Below are 19,284 nucleotides of genomic sequence, written 5' to 3'. Positions count from 1 at the left end.
GGGCGTGGTCAAGCATCGGTCTGTGACCGGAGGGCGGAGTCAGGGAAGGTAAGTGGCAGAATCACTGCACCTGATGTCAATTAATGTGTTTGTGTGTCTTCCCCAGTGACCGTGCCCTATTTAAGGAGAGAGAGCGAGAGCAGAGGGAGCTCTCTCCCCAACCAGATGACTTGTGTGTGCGCGTGGGTGCGTGCGTTGGCTGGGAGAGTTAAGGTTTTTCTGAAAAGTGAAAATAAAAAGAGTTTTGTGAACTCAGTTCTGGCCTGCTGTCCTTCTGTGCTCCACCCACCCATACAAACTGTCACAGTGGTGCCGAAACCCGGGAGCCGAGCACAGAAGAGAACAGCCCCGTGGAGTCCTCCCCCTTCGCAGACCTGATCCACGCCCTCACCACGGCCCAACAGAGCCAGCACCAGGCGCTGCTCGCCCTCCGAAAGGAGCAAGAACAACGGTTCGAGGCCCTGGTGCTGGCGCAACAGGAAGATCGTCTGGCGTTCCGGCACCTCCTCGCGTCGGCGGGGTCCACCAACTCCACCACCGCAGGCCCTTCCCCCCTCACCCTAACGAAGATGGGCCCACAGGACGACCCTGAGGCCTTCCTCACGCTCTTTGAGCAGGTAGCAGAGACCTCGGGGTGGCCGGTGGAACAGCGCGTGGCACGCCTCCTCCCCCTGCTAACGGGAGAGGCGCAGCTGGCCGCGCTACAGCTCCCCGCTGACCGCCGGCTGGCCTACACGGACCATCCTCCAGCATGTGGGGCACACCCCCGAGCAACAACGTCAGCACTTCCGCGCTTTGCGCTTAGAGGGAGTCAGCCGGCTGTTCGCGTTTGGCCAGCAACTCCGGGACGCCTGCTGGCAGTGGTTGAGGGCCGATCACCGCGACACCGAGGGAATCATCGACCAGGTGGTACTGGAGCAGTTCATCATGCGTTTACCAGCGGAAACCGCAGAGTGGGTCCAGTGCCACCGCCCGGCGTCACTGGATCAGGCAATCGAGCTGGCGGAGGACCATTTGGCGGCTGTCCCGACGGCAGGACAGCGGACAACCTCTTCTCTCCTCTCCTCTCTCTCTCTCCCCCTCCTCCTGTGTCTCCTCCTCGCCCCATTCCCCCACCGCGGAGGCAGGGGCCGGCGCCACCCCAGCCGGCCTGCCGCACCCGCGGTGCCGTCCCGTTTCTCCCTTCTGTGTCTGTCTTCCCCCCCCCTCAGGTGAGTGAGCCCCAGAGCACTAGTGCAGAGAGGAAGCCTGGGCCGGGTGGCTGGCGCTGCGGGGAACCGGGCCACCTCCAACAGCAGTGTTCGGTAATGGAGGTGGGCGCGGTGGTTCGGATCCCCGACGCGCCAGGAGCTGCCCTCGATCGGGCCGGAGCGTATCGCATACCGGTGAGTATCCAAGGGGATACATATCAGGCGTTGGTGGATTCTGGTTGTAATCAGACCTTGATCCACCAAAACCTGGTGCAAGACGAGGCATTGGGGGGAGCACAATTGGTGAAGGTGTTGTGTGTGCACAGAGATGTTCACAGCTACCCTTTAGTGTCGGTCCACATTTTTTTTCGAGGGGAAAAATTTATAGTGAAGGCGGCGGTTAATCCTCGCCTTACCCACTCAATTTTGGGGATGGATTGGTCGGGATTTGAGGAATTAATGAGTCATCTAGTGAAGAGTGGGTCCTGCCGTAGTTTAACAGGGGGAGGTCCCGGTGTCGTGTTGGCGGGAGCAGCTGTCACAGAGCCGTCTGCGTCATCTCCGCGTCACAGTGAGGAGCCGCCGGCTCCTCCTCCCTCTATTGGGGAATCCCTCGCGGATTTTCCATTAGAGCAGTCGCGAGACAAGACTCTGCGGCATGCGTTTGACCAAGTGAGAGTAATCGATGGTCAAACACTCCAGCCAAACGCCACCCCGTCCTTCCCCTACTTTACAATTATGAAGGATAGATTATGCCGAGTGACGCAGGACACTCAGACTAATGAGCGAGTCATGCAGCTTTTGATTCCGAAGAGCCGCCGGGAATTGGTATTCCAGGCGGCTCACTTTAATCCCATGGCTGGACACTTAGGGCAGGATAAAACACTAGCCCGAATAATGGCCCGGTTCTATTGGCCAGGGATTCGCGGCGATGTCCGTAGGTGGTGTACGGCGTGCCCTGAATGCCAGTTAGTAAATCCCGCGGCCATTCCAAAAGCACCTTTGCGCCCTCTGCCGTTAATCGAGACCCCGTTCGAAAGAATTGGGATGGATCTCGTCGGGCCATTAGATCGGTCAACACGAGGGTACCACTTTATATTAGTTCTGGTGGACTATGCAACGCGATACCTGGAAGCAGTGCCTCTTCGCAATATCTCAGCACGCAGTATTGAGGAGGCGCTCTTCCGCGTTATCTCCTGAGTTGGAATCCCGAAAGAGATTCTGACTGACCAAGGCACCTCGTTTATGTCACGTACACTGAACGAACTGTATGGGTTGTTGGGTATTAAGCCGATCCGCACCAGCGTTTATCACCCACAAACAGACGGTTTAGTTGAACGGTTCAATCGTACCCTCAAGAATATAATTAAAAAAATTCATAAGTGAGGACGCACGTAATTGGGACAAATGGCTCGAACCGTTGCTATTTGCAGTGAGAGAGGTCCCACAAGCCTCCACAGGGTTCTCCCCGTTTTAATTGTTATATGGGCGTAAGCCGCGTGGCATTCTAGATGTGCTGCGGGAAAATTGGGAGGAGGGACCTTCACCAAGTAAAAACGAAATCCAATACGTTATTGACCTGCACACAAAACTCCACACACTCACGCACCTAACTCAGGAGAATTTGCGGCAGGCCCAAGAACGACAAGCCTGCCTGTACGACAAGGGTACGCACCTTAGGGAGTTCGCACCAGGAGATAAGGTACTCGTACTGTTGCCCACATCGAGCTCCAAATTAGTCGCCAAGTGGCAAGGACCCTTTGAGGTCACATGGCGAGTCGGGGACGTTGACTATGAGGTGAGGCGAACGGATAGGGGTGGGGCACTACAGATTTACCACCTCAATCTGCTCAAACTCTGGAATGAGGAGGTCCCCGTGGCGTTGGTGTCGGTGGTTCTGGAGAAGGCGGAGCTGGGGCCGGAGGTTCAAAAGGGAACATTAGCACCACGTACCTCTCCGGTCCCCTGTGGAGACCACCTCTCCCCGACCCAACTCGCGGAGGTTGCCCAGTTGCAGACCGAGTTTTCAGACATGTTCTCGCCCCTGCCCGGCCACACCAACCTCATAGAGCACCACATTGAGACACCCCCGGAGGTGGTTGTGCGTAGCCGCCCTTATAGGCTACCCGAACACAAGAAAAAAGTGGTTCGGGAAGAACTCGAGGCCATGCTCGAAATGGGCATCGTCGATGAGTCCCACAGTGACTGGAGCAGCCCGGTGGTCTTGGTTCCCAAGGCCGACGGGTCGGTCCGGTTCTGTGTAGACTATAGAAAAGTCAACGCGGTGTCCAAATTCGACGTGTACCCAATGCCTCGTATTGATGAGTTGCTCGATCGACAAGGCACGGCTTGCTCGACACTGGATTTAACAAATGGTTATTGGCAGATCCCCTTGACTCCATTATCCCGGGAAAAAACGGCCTTTTCCACACCGTTCGGCTTACACCAGTTTGTCACACTTCCTTTTGGGCTGTTTGGGGCGCCCGCTACGTTTCAGCGGCTGACGGATAGGGTCCTCCGCCCCCATGCCACCTATGCGTTCGCCTACCTCGATAACATTATTATCTATAGTAATGACTGGCCAAGGCACCTCGAACATCTGAGGGCCGTCCTTAGGTCGCTGAGGCAAGCGGGTCTCACAGCCAACCCGAAGAAGTGTGCGATTGGGCGGGTGGAAGTACGGTATCTGGGCTTCCACTTGGGCAACGGGCAGGTGCGTCCCCAAATTAACAAGACAGCAGCAATTGCAGCCTGCCCGAGGCCCAAGACCAAAAAGGGGGTGAGACAGTTCCTGGGGCTGGCTGGCTATTATCGTATGTTTATACCTAATTATTCGGACGTCACCAGCCCGCTGACTGATCTGACTAAAAAGGGGGCACCAGATCCGGTCCAGTGGACGGAGCAATGCCAGCGGACTTTTTCTAAGGTAAAGGCTGCACTGTGTGGGGGGCCACTTTTACACTCCCTTTTATGTTACAGACAGATGCGTCGGACAGAGGGCTGGGGGCTGTTTTGTCCCAGGAGGTGGAGGGGGAGGATCGCCCAGTACTGTATATCAGTTGGAAGCTGTCGGTGCGTGAGGGGCGCTATAGCACCATTGAGAAAGAGTGCCTGGCAATCAAATGGGCAGTCCTTGCCCTCCGTTACTACCTGCTGGGACGCCCTTTCACCCTCTGTTCGGACCATGCATCCTCCAGTGGCTCCACCGCATGAAGGATGCCAACACGCGGATCACCCGTTGGTATCTGGCACTCCAACCCTTTAACTTCAAGGTGATCCACAGGCCGGGGGCGCAGATGGTCATGGTGGACTTCCTCTCCCGTCGGGGGGGGGGAGAGTCGGCTGCAGGCTGGACGGCTGCCCAGCCTGAGTCGGGTGGTGGGTATGTGGCAGCGGGGGCGTGGTCAAGCATCGGTCTGTGACCGGAGGGCAGAGTCAGGGAAGATAAGTGGCAGAATCACTGCACCTGATGTCAATTAATGTGTTTGTGTGTCTTCCCCAGTGACCGCGCCCTATTTAAGGAGAGAGAGCGAGAGCAGAGGGAGCTCTCTCCCCAACCAGACGACTTGTGTGTGTGTGCGTGTGTGTGTGTGTTGGCTGGGAGAGTTAAAGTTTTGCTGAAAAGTGAAAATAAAAAGAGTTTTGTGAACTCAGTTCTGGCCTGCCGTCCTTCTGTGCTCCACCCACCCATACAAACTGTCACAGTCTCATCTCATTATCTGCAGCCGCTTTATCCTGTTCTACAGGGTCGCAGGCAAGCTGGAGCCTATCCCAGCTGACTATGGGCGAAAGGCGGGGTACACCCTGGACAAGTCGCCAGGTCATCACAGGGCTGACACATAGACACAGACAACCATTCACACTCACATTCACACCTACGGTCAATTTAGAGTCACCAGTTAACCTAACCTGCATGTCTTTGGACTGTGGGGGAAACCGGAGCACCTGGAGGAAACCCACGCGGACACGGGGAGAACATGCGAACTCCACACAGAAAGGCCCTCGCCAGCCACGGGGCTCAAACCCAGAACCTTCTTGCTGTGAGGTGACAGCGCTAACCACTACACCACCGTGCCGCCTAAGTTCAATTTATATACCACCTTTCTCAAAACCCAAAGTCACTTTACAGTTATGGGGGGGGAGGAAAAAAAAAAAGTTCGCCAAATAAAGCTCAGGATGACATTCCAATGGTGCAGCAGCCACAGTCTGAAAAAGGCGCACGCAAACAAGTCCCACACCTCCAGCACAGCCACCGCGACAGCACCGGGCAACACCACCCGGAACACCATGCCATGGATCCACAAAATGAGCACAGACACACCACCACGCAGAGCGCCGGTATGTCCCAAATCACCTGCATAGCCGCCGCGACGCCACAGAGCAACATCGCTCGGAACACCACGGCCCAAAACTGGGTCTGGAGCTACACCACAACCGGTAGACAAAACACTCAAACAAAAACAAACATCAAACTGCACAAACACAAAAAAGAAAAACAAAAAGAGAAAATAAAACAAAATTAAATTAAAACGCAAAGCTCCGGTGAGAAGCGGCAGCCAGAATGCGCACGGCGTACTCTCAACCGGAAACGGAAATGCTGGTCGGAAACGGAAACGGACTTAAATACTTAAGTACAGGGCGATGAATTGCGCAGCTTTTATTGGACATATTGCTTGGTTTCTTCAGTGTTTCAGGAAACCTGCACGGTCCTCGCTCTGAAAAGATCATTTTCACTTGTGCACATGAATTAATTCAGCAAGCGACAATCCTTCTACCATCAGCCAGATCACATCTCGGCCATTTCATTTAGTTTAGCAGCCGGTGGGGTTTGGAAACACTTATAGTTACAACATGAAGGTCCGTCACTGAAGTGCATCATGTTTATATTCTTTGGTAGTTAAACCTATTCATCTCATGAGACATTATGGAGGGGAAAAAAAAATCAAAACAAAACAAACAAACAAAAAAAACCCACACACATTTTATATATGGGTCATTCGAGCGTTCGGGGTACATTTTTGCGTCTCCAAGATAAACCTTTCGTTATTTTCCACAAAAGAAATCTTTTATTGAATCAGTTTTGAACAATAAAGCAAATTATGACAAACTTTCACCAATAGCAATGCCTGATGTACATTTGAGACCCAATTTATCCATAAAACATTGACTAAATGACTCCCGCCCCTCCCCCCACACTATTTACTGTGTTTGACTCCTGCTGCATACGTTTGACTTGAATAAACATGAAGTGATTCAGTCTAACATTCTGGTTTTGGGGGGCTTTTATACTTTATATAACTTTTATAAAAATCAAGTGCATAGAAAGTCTACTTTCTGTATTATGTGAAATTTCAAAACAAACTAACCCAATTTTTTTTTCAAATCTGTCCCAATGTTCATGTCAACTCTGTTATAAAATTGCATAAAATCCACAAAGACTTTTAATAATACGCGTGACACCTGCACCGAGTGAGGTCACTTCCTCTGGCGGGAAACTTCAGGAAGGACACTGAGGTGTGTTCTGTTTCTTCTCTCATTAATTTGAACAAAATGTTGAGGATGCGCCAATTATTCGTCAAATCTGTTACTGTGATATCGGAGTGAATCTCTCGCCCGTTTTTTCAAAACAATCATGATTAAAATCCATCAAATTCTGTTTCTATACATGCCGGGTGGTAGCCAGTTTGAGGTTAGTGTGTGGAGTTGACGCAAAACATGGCGGGAAACGTCAACTCTGTTGTCATCGATTCTGTTAACGGGTTGCCCAGTTTAACGATAACAGAGTTGACGATGGCTAACAGAGTCAACACTTGAAATGGGCCATCTCGAAACAGCATGGACTCAAAATCTGCTCGTTTCAGGCACCCACGCTGGTGATCCATCTATCCATCCATCCATGCTTGATCAGTGTCAGAACTGATTCTCCACTGAAAACCCAATTGAAGTAAAACCTCAGCTTGAGCTTGTGGGTTTGTCCTAAACCGAACAACTTCTCTAGCGGGACGCAGCAACGGAAACGTGCCGACAACAGGGCTCTCGCTTCCATCACCGTCATCACACAACAGGTTGGATATTAAAAAGCACTTCTTCATCCACAGCATGCACTATTATGGTTATTTCATCACACCTCCCCTGAATTATTCAACTCGCTTTTCTTTTACCCCATTCAGTTACTCTGGACTGTGACAGCTTTCCAGTGGGTTTGTGCTTTTCATACTGTGCATCTGCTGTCCCTTACTGCTCACCTTATTCACATACAGATGTTACAGGCACCGAGAGATTCGTTAATTATTCATCTTTAAACTGAATTCGGCTTTTGAGCCATGAAGCCGTTACCAGCAGTTGTCATGCGGTCATTGGCGATAGAAAAACAAAACTGAACAACACCGCAGTAAAAGTAGCTCAAGTGTTTCCAGTTGTACTGATGCAAGTCTTATGTAAATGGATGTATAATTTCACTACATGGTACATGATTACACAAAATACATTCAGTTTTAATGTGCAAAGATTTAGTGACTTAAATTGATAGAGCTTGAAAACTATGTGCGTGAGGCAAAAAACACACTGGGAGAAAATCCTGAGTGAAGAAAGTACAGACTGATACCACACACCTTAATTATTATTACTACTACCTGCATCAACTTTGGTGGAGGTTACATTTTTGCCTCTGTTTGTTTGTTCCCAACATAACTCAAAAAGTAGTGAACGGATTTTGATGAAATTTGGAGGAAAGGTGGGCCAAGGAACAATTAATTAGATTTTGATGCAAATCTGAATGTGTGGCTTGGTGGAGTCATGCACATTACCAAGTGCCCTTCTAGTTTAGAAATGTAATTAAAACGAATCTCTCTCTCTCTCAAGTATTGTGCCTTATTGCACAGCATCATGTGACCGCTTTAAAAGTATTTTCAAACTAGTCTTCGTCGACTATCCATCGCTAGCGATGATGACTGCTTCATGAGGATGTGCAGAAATGCAGATGGGCCACGAGGCCCGCAGCAGAGCGACAGAGTTGCCTGGCTGAGTTGCCATAAAATGTCTGGAAGTGCCTTGCATGGTAAGGTGAGACAAACAATGTCGTGCCCCCATCGTGTTGCCTCCCTGGACCGCCAGACCTGATGCCAAGTGGTACACAAAAGTGCCACAGACCTGACAGGTATGGAAGTTGCCCCGCAGTGACAACTAACTTGCCGAATGATGCCATCTGTTGGCCATTTGAGTGGCTCTTCTGCATGCCATCTGGTGGTGTGCCATTGACCCTGTTGGGTTCATCTGCCACATTGCACCAAAAAGCACCCTGCTGCCAACACCTTATTGGTGATGTACTATTTAACCCATAGCTGGAACCTAAGCAGGTGCTACCACTCTGGGTCAGAGCGGACCTGGGAGCAATGCTGATTAAGGGGTAACTCCACTTTACCCAATACTCAAGTCCTCCCAGACCGGAGACTCACCACTGGTTACAGTTTAAAGTCATACCCAGGACTATTACTAACATTTCTCATTATATACAAGTGAGCAGTTGAGGATTAACCCCTCGTCTGCTACTGCCCCCATCCGACAGGTAGAAATGTTGAATATGGTGCATCTTAAAAGTGACAGGTCGATGTATTAAAAAGATGGAGATAGTACCCTGTGGATCTAGAATAACCCCGAGGTACTTGAAAATCACACGCTGTATTGTATTACCCGCTGCCTCAGGCCTGTGAAGGAGAATCAGCTGGAAAAACACAGCGCGCTAATGTTTACACTTGGGCATGGAAACGGCTGAAGTTTATCCTCATTAAAATATTATAATGAGCGAGGTTGCAAAACACATGGTGGAACCGGCAGCTTCCGACACAGAATCGAGCGCTCGAGAGCCTTCAAGCTCACAGGGGTGTTTAGATTTGGAATATTTCAATTCTCGATTTTTCTAAAAATATTTTTTTAAATATTTCAATTTGTCTTCGTTCGATCTGGGTGATCCGCCATGTTTGCTGGGGCTCCGCAGTCGGGACCTCTGACCCGCGCATGACTTTTCTGAACTGGCTGCTGAGCGAGCGGTTTGTAAACAGACTAACACGTGGTTAGGACACCCTGCATTAGGAAATAAAATGTATCAAAACAAGATGATGCATACCAGCCATGGGGATGGTTATCGGCTCAAACAATTCAGAAAAGGGAGTGGATTCAATGATTCGTGAACCAGCACATCGGCCTGTGCCACTTTAACAGTTAATCTGATCGGTCAAACAGAATTCCAGAGTGCTCATGTTTCCCAGAACCACACTGGAATGTTTCACTGAGTGCATCACTTGGCTCATCTGTAAATCAGCACAGAAATTCCCCTTCCTACAGTGGTGCTTGAAAGTTTGTGAACCCTTTAGAATTTTCTATATTTCTGCATAAATACGGCCTAAAACATCATCAGATTTTCACGCAAGTCCTAAAAGTAGATAAAGAGAACCCCGTTAAACAAATGAGACAAAAATATTATACTTGGTCATTTATTTATTGAGGAAAATGATCCAATATTACATATCTGTGAGTGGCAAAAGTATGTGAACCTTTGCTTTCAGTATCTGGTGTGACCCCCTTGTGCAGCAATAACTGCAACTAAACGTTTCCGGTAACTGTTGATCAGTCCTGCACACCGGCTTGGAGGAATTTTAGCCCGTTCCGCCCTACAGAACAGCTTCAACTCTGGGATATTGGTGGGTTTCCTAACATGAACTGCTCGCTTCAGGTCCTTCCACAACATTTCGATTGGGTTAAGGTCAGGACTTTGACTTGACCATTCCAAAACATTCACTTTATTCTTCTTTAACCATTCTTTGGTAGAACGACTTGTGTGCTTAGGGTTGTCTTGCTGCATGACCCACCTTCTCTTGAGATTCAGTTCATGGACAGATGTCCTGACATTTTCCTTTAGAATTCGCTGGTGTAATTCAGAATTCATTGTTCCACCAATGATGGCAAGCCGTCCTGGCCCAGATGCAGCAAAACAGGCCCAAACCATGATACTACCACCACCATGTTTCACAGATGGGATGAAGTTCTTATGCTGGAATGCAGTGGTTTCCTTTCTCCAAACATAACGCTTCTCATTTAAACCAAAAAGTTTTATTTTGGTCTCATCCATCCACAAAACATTTTTCCAATAGCCTTCTGGCTTGTCCACGTGATCTTTAGCAAACTGCAGACGATCAGCAATGTTCTTTTTGGAGAGCAGTGGCTTTCTCCTTGCAACCCTGCCATACACACCATTGTTGTTCAGTGTTCTCCTGATGGTGGACTCATGAACATTAACATTAGCCAGTGTGAGAGAGGCCTTCAGTTGCTTAGAAGTTACCCTGGGGTCCTTTGTGACCTCGCCGACTATTACACACCTTGCTCTTGGAGTGATCTTTGTTGGTTGACCACTCCTAGGGAGGGTAACAATGGTCTTGAATTTACTCCATTTCTACACAATCTGTCTGACTGTGGATTGGTGGAGTCCAAACTCTTTAGAGATGGTTTTGTAACCTTTTCCAGCCTGATGAGCATCAACAACTCTTTTTCTGAGGTCCTCAGAAATCTCCTTTGTTCACGCCATGATACACTTCCACAAACATGTGTTGTGAAGATCAGACTTTGATAGATCCCTGTTCTTTAAATAAAACAGGGTGCCCACTCACACCTGATTGTCATCCCATTGATTGAAAACACCTGACTCTAATTTCACCTTCAAATTAACTGCTAATCCTAGAGGTTCACATACTTTTGCCACTCACAGATATGTAATATTGGATCATTTTCCTCAATAAATAAATGACCAGGTAAAATATTTTTGTCTCATTTGTTTAACTGGGTTCTCTTTATCTACTTTTAGGACTTGTGTGAAAATCTGATGATGTTTTAGGTCATATTTATGCAGAAATATAGAAAATTCTAAAGGGTTCACAAACTTTCAAGGACCACTGTTGTTCCAAACAAACGGTTACTATAGTCGCATTAGTGACGTCAGGAAACATGGCAAAGGATCATTTTCAGGAATATAACTTCTGCTGTAAAATATGAACGCTTGTCAAATGAAGATGAAAAGTAAGAAGGAATGCCAGGTTCTCTGGAAGCACCTTTAACAGGAACGTACATGTCAATGCGAGTTAGCTCGCCAACATGCTATAAAGTGAGTGTGGCTTCTTCAGGATCTTTTTCCACCAACAGAGCGAAAACATATAGAACAGTTAGCCATACTGTATCCAAAATGTTACTTCCTTGATAATATTATATAGGACACGAGTGTTTCACTGGGAAATATGCCACTCGTATTTTTCATACGAGCTACAACCATGACATGAATCTCTGCGTGTCACTCCTGAGGAAATCGATTAATTATTTTGATAAAATTTGGGACTTTTTGTTTGTGAATGTGTCGATATAAGTGCCGCCTAAGTGCCGAGAAGATATGAAGTTTATCTTCTCGTGTTGAAAAACTCGCATTTTTCATGCAAAATACATGGCGGATCTGAGCGACATCTTTAAATAATATTGGCTGGCTTTTTTTTCATGGTGTATCAGATATATTCCCTTCAGCGAGCATGATATTGAACGAGTCGAAGACGAGTAGCTGAATGGAATATATCTGATAGACTACGCAAAAAAGCCAGCCAATATTATTATTATTAGTAGTATTATTACAACCCTGATTCCAAAAAAGTTGGGACAAAGTACAAATTGTAAATAAAAACGGAATGCAATGATGTGGAAATTTCAAAATTCCATATTTTATTCAGAATAGAACATAGATGACATATCAAATGTTTAAACTGAGAAAATGTATCATTTAAAGAGAAAAATTAGGTGATTTTAAATTTCATGACAACAGCACATCTCAAAAAAGTTGGGACAAGGCCATGTTTACCACTGTGAGACATCCCCTTTTCTCTTTACAACAGTCTGTAAACGTCTGGGGACTGAGGAGACAAGTTGCTCAAGTTTAGGGATAGGAATGTTAACCCATTCTTGTCTAATGTAGGATTCTAGTTGCTCAACTGTCTTAGGTCTTTTTTGTCGTATCTTCCGTTTTATGATGCGCCAAATGTTTTCTATGGGTGAAAGATCTGGACTGCAGGCTGGCCAGTTCAGTACCCGGACCCTTCTTCTACACAGCCATGATGCTGTAATTGATGCAGTATGTGGTTTGGCATTGTCATGTTGGAAAATGCAAGGTCTTCCCTGAAAGAGACGTCGTCTGGATGGGAGCATATGTTGCTCTAGAACCTGGATATACCTTTCAGCATTGACGGTGTCTTTCCAGATGTGTAAGCTGCCCATGACACACACACTAATGCAACCCCATACCATCAGAGATGCAGGCTTCTGAACTGAGCGCTGATAACAACTTGGGTCGTCCTTCTCCTCTTTAGTCCGAATGACACGGCGTCCCTGATTTCCATAAAGAACTTCAAATTTTGATTCGTCTGACCACAGAACAGTTTTCCACTTTGCCACAGTCCATTTTAAATGAGCCTTGGCCCAGAGAAGACGTCTGCGCTTCTGGATCATGTTTAGATACGGCTTCTTCTTTGAACTATAGAGTTTTAGCTGGCAACGGCGGATGGCACGGTGAATTGTGTTCACAGATAATGTTCTCTGGAAATATTCCTGAGCCCATTTTGTGATTTCCAATACAGAAGCATGCCTGTATGTGATGCAGTGCCGTCTAAGGGCCCGAAGATCATGGGCACCCAGTATGGTTTTCCAGCCTTGACCCTTACGCACAGAGATTCTTCCAGATTCTCTGAATCTTTTGATGATATTATGCACTGTAGATTATGATATGTTCAAACTCTTTGCAATTTTACACTGTCGAACTCCTTTCTGATATTGCTCCACTATTTGTCGGCGCAGAATTAGGGGGATTGGTGATCCTCTTCCCATCTTTACTTCTGAGAGCCGCTGCCACTCCAAGATGCTCTTTTTATACCCAGTCATGTTAATGACCTATTGCCAATTGACCTAATGAGTTGCAATTTGGCCCTCCAGCTGTTCCTTTTTTGTACCTTTAAGTTTTCCAGCCTCTTATTGCCCCTATCCCAACTTTTTTGAGATGTGCTGCTGTCATGAAATTTCAAATGAGCCAATATTTGGCATGAAATTTCAAAATGTCTCACTTTCGACATTTGATATGTTGTCTATGTTCTATTGTGAATACAATATCAGTTTTTGAGATTTGTAAATTATTGCATTCCGTTTTTATTTACAATTTGTACTTTGTCCCAACTTTTTTGGAATCGGGGTTGTATTATTATTATTATTATTATACGTACATACACATTCCTTTCAGGTGTTTAACATGTCTTTCTCTTTCAAAATTCTCTCAAAATCTTCGAAATTTCACAAAGCAAACCTGGCGGCCATGTTTGTTTACAAATCGTCACAGTCACTTGCTAGCGTGGAAGTTTTACATCTCCAACGTGTCTCTTTTCCAGTTTTTTGATGTCCGTTGGCATGTTTTTTTCTTGTAAATATGCATAAAGAATATCTCATGAAGTTTTAGTAGCCTTTCAGGTGTTCAACGTGTCTCTCTCTCTTTCCCGGCGAGCAAAGAAATGCTTCTTATACATGTGCACCAAAAAACTCTCACTGAATATTTGCGTCAGCTCCGATGTGTGAGGTCATGCTGTCTTGACAACCATGCAATATCGCAAACCGTATTCAACGCCCATTCTCCATTGGGTAGAGTAATGTAATACAGGTAGGATAAGCGATATATTAACAATATTGCATTCTGTCAAACCAAATGAATGAAACCTGCTAGAAGGGAATTTAAAAAGACTCCTGTATGTCTAATAATCTGATTTTTTTTTTTCACTCTGATGATGTCGTCACTCCCAGTGTTTTCCCGCTGACTTGTCAAAATGGCGGACCGGCTCAAAATTAAAATTCTTTTGATTAACTTGCATTTTTTTGTGTGTGTCCATATAATATAAAGAACATTACACAGTGATGCGAAGATATGAAGTTTATCTTCTTGTGTTGAAAAATGTATCACCTGTTCACTTCACTCACTCGTGAAATAATCTCACCACTTGAAGATAAACTTCATATCTTCGCACCACCGTGTAATATCCTCTATTTACTTTCGTGTTTACAAACGTTGTATAAAAGCAGCACAGCACTTGCTGAGGGTCTGCCGTAGGTAATCACCGTGCTTCAACATCACCAGATTAAACAGGTTACAGCACACGAGGCAAATAAACATTCCACCTTCTTCTGAGTCATAGAAAAAGTACATCCATAAGTCTATCCACTAATCCAGAAATATCGTCATGGTTTGGTTTTGTTTTTTTTACCAACCCTGTCCATGCAACACACTTCCTTAGAAAAGTCAGGGACTTTTCTGGAGGTTGTATGGCAGTGAGGTAATTTCCTAATACACTCAGGTGCGAAAAAGAAGAAGAAACAACAGAAGACAACAGAAGAAGAAGAAACAGAAGGCAACAGAAGAAGAAGCAGAAGGCAACAGAAGAAGAAACAGAAGAGGAAACAACAGAAGAAGAAGAAGGCAACAGAAGAAGAAGACAACGATAGCAGAAGAAGAAGCAGAAGAAGAAGAAACAACAGAAGATGATGACAGACGACAAGAAGAAGCAGCAGAAGAAGAAACAACAGAAGAAGATGATGACAGAAGACAAGAAGAAGAAGAAGACAAGGAAGAAGAAGAAGACAAGAAAACAGAAGAAGAAGCAGAAGAGGAAACAACAGAAGACAACGAAGAAGACGACAACAGAAGAAGACGAAGAAGAAGACGACAACAGAAGACGGGGAAGACGACGACAACAGAAGACAACGAAGACAACAACAGAAGAAGACGACGACAACAGAAGACGACGAAGAAGACAACAACAGAAGATGATGAAGAAACAACAGAAACAGAAGGCAGCAGAAGAAGAAGAAGAAGACAACAGAAGAAGACAAAGACAACAGAAGAAGACGAAGAAGAGGAAACAACAGAAACAGAAGACAACAGAAGAAGACAGAAGACAACAGAAGAAGACAACAGAAGAAGAAGAAGAAACAGAAGACAACAGAAGAAGAAGAAGAAGAAACAGAAGATGACGACAACAGAAGAAGAAGCAGAAGAGGAAACAATAGAAACAGAAGACGACAACAGAAGAAGACGACAACAGAAACAGAAGAAAACAGAAGAAGAAAAAACAGAAGAAACAGAAGAAACAGATGACAACAACACCACCACCACTTCATGTCAGGGTCCAGAACACCACCCAGTCATTTATTATTTTCTCATAATGACACACCTCGTATTTTGTTCCTTATTTACATGTCGAGATCATGTTCTGTGAGCTTTGTATCACCACCATTATGTCCTTCTTCTTCTGAACTTCATTAAAAGTGATGACACTTTGTTCTAATCTTCACGGCAATTCTAAACCATTGTCTAATCTTTCCTGCTGTTTAGTTTCCTGCTGAGAAATACCAAGAAAGAACTAATCTAACGTCAGGGATCAATAAAGGGCTTACTGGAGGAGAAAAAAAAATCAGTGCAGTCATAACTCACCACATCCTGTCAGCCTTTTTAACTTCGAAATCCCATCCTCCCCTAAAACACTCAATAGACCTTGTTCCTGTTGCTCACTGACTTAAAAAAAAAAAAAACACCCACACAGGTTCTCTGTCTCGCTCACACACACACATTCATCTCTTGACCAACCCACTGACTAACAGCCTCCTGACTCCATCCCAAAACTGTGGACATAAGGACTAAACATGGGGAAAAGAAGGGAAAAAAAGAAAAAAAAAAAACTGTTCATACACTCGCCCACTATTACCGGACTGGGTCACTGGTTCACTTCACACACCCAAAGGCATCACAGTCGTTAAAAAGAAACCTGTGTGTGTGTGTAATAGCTGATGTAGGTGTAGAACGGTCACTAAACAAAGAGAATCTGTACATCGCTTTCAAATACACACTGAATAAGCCGAGAGCGAAGGATGTGGTTTTACCTTCACATGACTCTGCGCTCCCAGGTTGTAGATTTCTGTGGGTTTGACTTCATTGATAATTTTCACCAGGCACGTACTGTCCGTTAGGTCCCCATAGTGCAACTTCATATCTACCGTATACACACACACACACACACACACACACAATATACAACTCTAATTAACCATGAAAGAAAATATTTTCGATGAGAATTAATCTCTTAGTGGTATGATGAATTCGGGAAAGACGGGTATTCACCACAAAAACAGCAAATCAAAAGAGAACAAAAGCTTGAAGGAGCTGAAGAGTTCATTATTAAATCTGGTTCTATTCAGATTTAAAGAATCCAGATCTCAGACTCGGGGCCCTAATTTTAAAGCTAGACTGCCTTTCAGATTTTTCACGTTTAGGTCATAAAAATAATTTTCCCTGACAGCCAATTATTTTTGTTTAGTGGACTGAAACCTCCTGAATTCGAACCAAAGACTTCCAATTTTCTTCTTCTTTTTTTTTTTGGTCAATTAATGAATTTAAGGCCATGTGGCCCGAAATTCTCCGCTACACTGCAAAAAGTAAAATCTAACCAAGATTAAATATCTTAAATCAAGGCAAAATATGCTTGTTATTTGTCTGCCAAGATAATTCTCCTTTCCAGGCAGGTTTTGTGTAAGAGTATTTCACTTACTTTAAGCATTTTTTCCCTCAATTATTTTAATAAGGTATTATAACTTGTTATTGAGATTTTATTACTGGTTATGAGTAAGTTCTGTCTTAAAATGAGAATTACCATAATTTCATCGGTGTTATATTAACCATGACAAGTTTGTCAAAGTCAGAATTTCTTATTTCAAGCATCTTATCCTTTCTTTTAATCTCCTAACACAAAACAAAATTAAATGAATTGTTGTATTGTCAATCTGGCAACAAATATAGGCTACAAAATGGATTGGTTTGTTGTTTTGATTTTGATTTATTTGGCGGTCTCAGTTGGTATAAACACTTACTTAAACAGAGCACACCAATACGCCCAGATGAAATAGTCAGACTGTTGGTTGGGGGACAAAGTATCTAGCATGTTAAAATTAGTAGTACAACTTTACTTGTTTTTAGTATAAATACACTAGTTTTAAGACATCTGTGGGGTTTCTAAAGCTAGATATATTTACTTGTTTTTAAAAATCTTGCCAAGTCAAATTTTCTTGTTCTGTTGGCAGATAATTTTGCTTATTTTAAGTAAAATATTCCTAATTTTATTACTTTTTTTCTTGTTTTTGTAAGCCGGGTTTTTGCAGTGTATGTTTTCCTGCTTCACCATGACCCAATTCAAGATACTACGTCATGAATCACGTGGTGGGATTTCCCTGTTCACGCAAGGCGTTGTGGGATACAAATTTGAAACAAGAGGACGAGAGTGTGCGAATAAAACGCGAAAGACCGACTACAGTAATGGAAAGCGAGAAGAAAAGACGTTATGTTATACACGAAGGAAAGGAAACGCAGGACCAAACTAATAAATATCGGTGGTCAGCGAGCACCTCGGTCTGATCAGCTGTTCGTTTAGCTGGAACAGTGATGGAACAGTCAGTCTGCTTGACTGCACAAAGCGAGCGATTTCATGCACATTATTTGCTCGGGAATCCCCTCAAATATCACAATGACCAAATTTCAGAGGGAACTAAATTTCACAGATTTTATGAAATCGAAATGCCGTCTAGCTTTAAGGACTCGTTACTTGACTTGGACTTGAGCACTGATGACTCAGATTCGTGCATTAACTGCATTCGGACTTGTAAATTGTAGACGAGAACTCGGATTTTTTCTTTATTTTTTGCAACATGACATAATTTGGTAGAAGATATTTACAGTGGTACTTGAAAGTTTGTGAACCCTTTAGAATTTTCTATATTTCTACATAAATATGACCTAAAACATCATCAGATTTTCACACAAGTCCTAAAAGTAGATAAAGAGAACCCAGTTAAACAAATGAGACAAAAATATAATACTTGGTCATTTATTTATTGAGGAAAATGATCCAATATTACATATCTGTGAGTGGCAAAAGTACATATGTGAACTTTTGCTTTCAGTATCTGGTGTGACCCCCTTGTGCAGCAATAACTGCAACTAAACGTTTGCGGTAACTGTTGATCAGTCCTGCACACCGGCTTGGAGGAATTTTAGCCCATTCCTCCGTACAGAACAGCTTCAACTCTGGGATGTTGGTGGGTTTCCTCACATGAACTGCTCGCTTCAGGTCCTTCCACAACATTTCGATTGGATTAAGGTCAGGACTTTGACTTGGCCATCCCAAAACATTAACTTTATTCTTCTTTAACCATTCTTTGGTAGAACGACTTGTGTGCTTAGGGTCGTTGTCTTGCTGCATGACCCACCTTCTCTTGAGATTCAGTTCATGGACAGATGTCCTGACATTTTCCTTTAGAATTCGCTGGTATAATTCAGAATTCATTGTTCCATCAATGATAGCAATCCGTCCTGGCCCAGATGCAGCAAAACAGGCCCAAACCATGATACTACCACCACCATGTTTCTCAGATGGGATGAAGTTCTTATGCTGGAATGCAGTGGTTTCCTTTCTCCAAACATAACGCTTCTCATTTAAACCAAAAAGTTTTATTTTGGTCTCATCCATCCACAAAACATTTTTCCAATAGCCTTCTGGCTTGTCCACGTGATCTTTAGCAAACTGCAGACGATCAGCAATGTTCTTTTTGGAGAGCAGTGGCTTTCTCCTTGCAACCCTGCCATACACACCATTGTTGTTCAGTGTTCTCCTGATGGTGGACTCATGAACATTAACATTAGCCAGTGTGAGAGAGGCCTTCAGTTGCTTAGAAGTTACCCTGGGGTCCTTTGTGACCTCGCCGACTATTACACACCTTGCTCTTGGAGTGATCTTTGTTGGTCGACCACTCCTGGGGAGGGTAACAATGGTCTTGAATTTCCTCCATTTGTACACAATCTGTCTGACTGTGGATTGGTGGAGTCCAAACTCTTTAGAGATGGTTTTGTAACCTTTTCCAGCCTGATGAGCATCAACAACGCTTTTTCTGAGGTCCTCAGAAATCCCTTTTGTTGCTGCCATGATACACTTCCACA

At 44.8% G+C, this 19,284-nt stretch overlaps 1 protein-coding gene across 3 annotated transcripts in view; it reads right to left on the bottom strand.

Moving 5' to 3' along the window:
• gmds (GDP-mannose 4,6-dehydratase) overlaps positions 1 to 19,284 on the bottom strand; it is a 318,752-nt gene that overhangs the window by 203,479 nt on the left and 95,989 nt on the right. For all 3 annotated transcript variants that reach the window (XM_060917807.1, XM_060917808.1, XM_060917810.1), the window contains one exon: positions 16,182 to 16,291. In XM_060917807.1, coding sequence (XP_060773790.1) covers positions 16,182 to 16,291 — 110 coding nt within the window. The remainder of the gene's footprint in view (positions 1 to 16,181; positions 16,292 to 19,284) is intronic.

Source organism: Neoarius graeffei, chromosome 3 (genome assembly GCF_027579695.1).
Source record: "Neoarius graeffei isolate fNeoGra1 chromosome 3, fNeoGra1.pri, whole genome shotgun sequence".
NCBI classification, from domain to species: Eukaryota; Metazoa; Chordata; class Actinopteri; order Siluriformes; family Ariidae; genus Neoarius; species Neoarius graeffei.
Note: the sequence above shows the minus strand (reverse complement) of the source record. Positions and strands in the feature narration are given on the sequence as shown.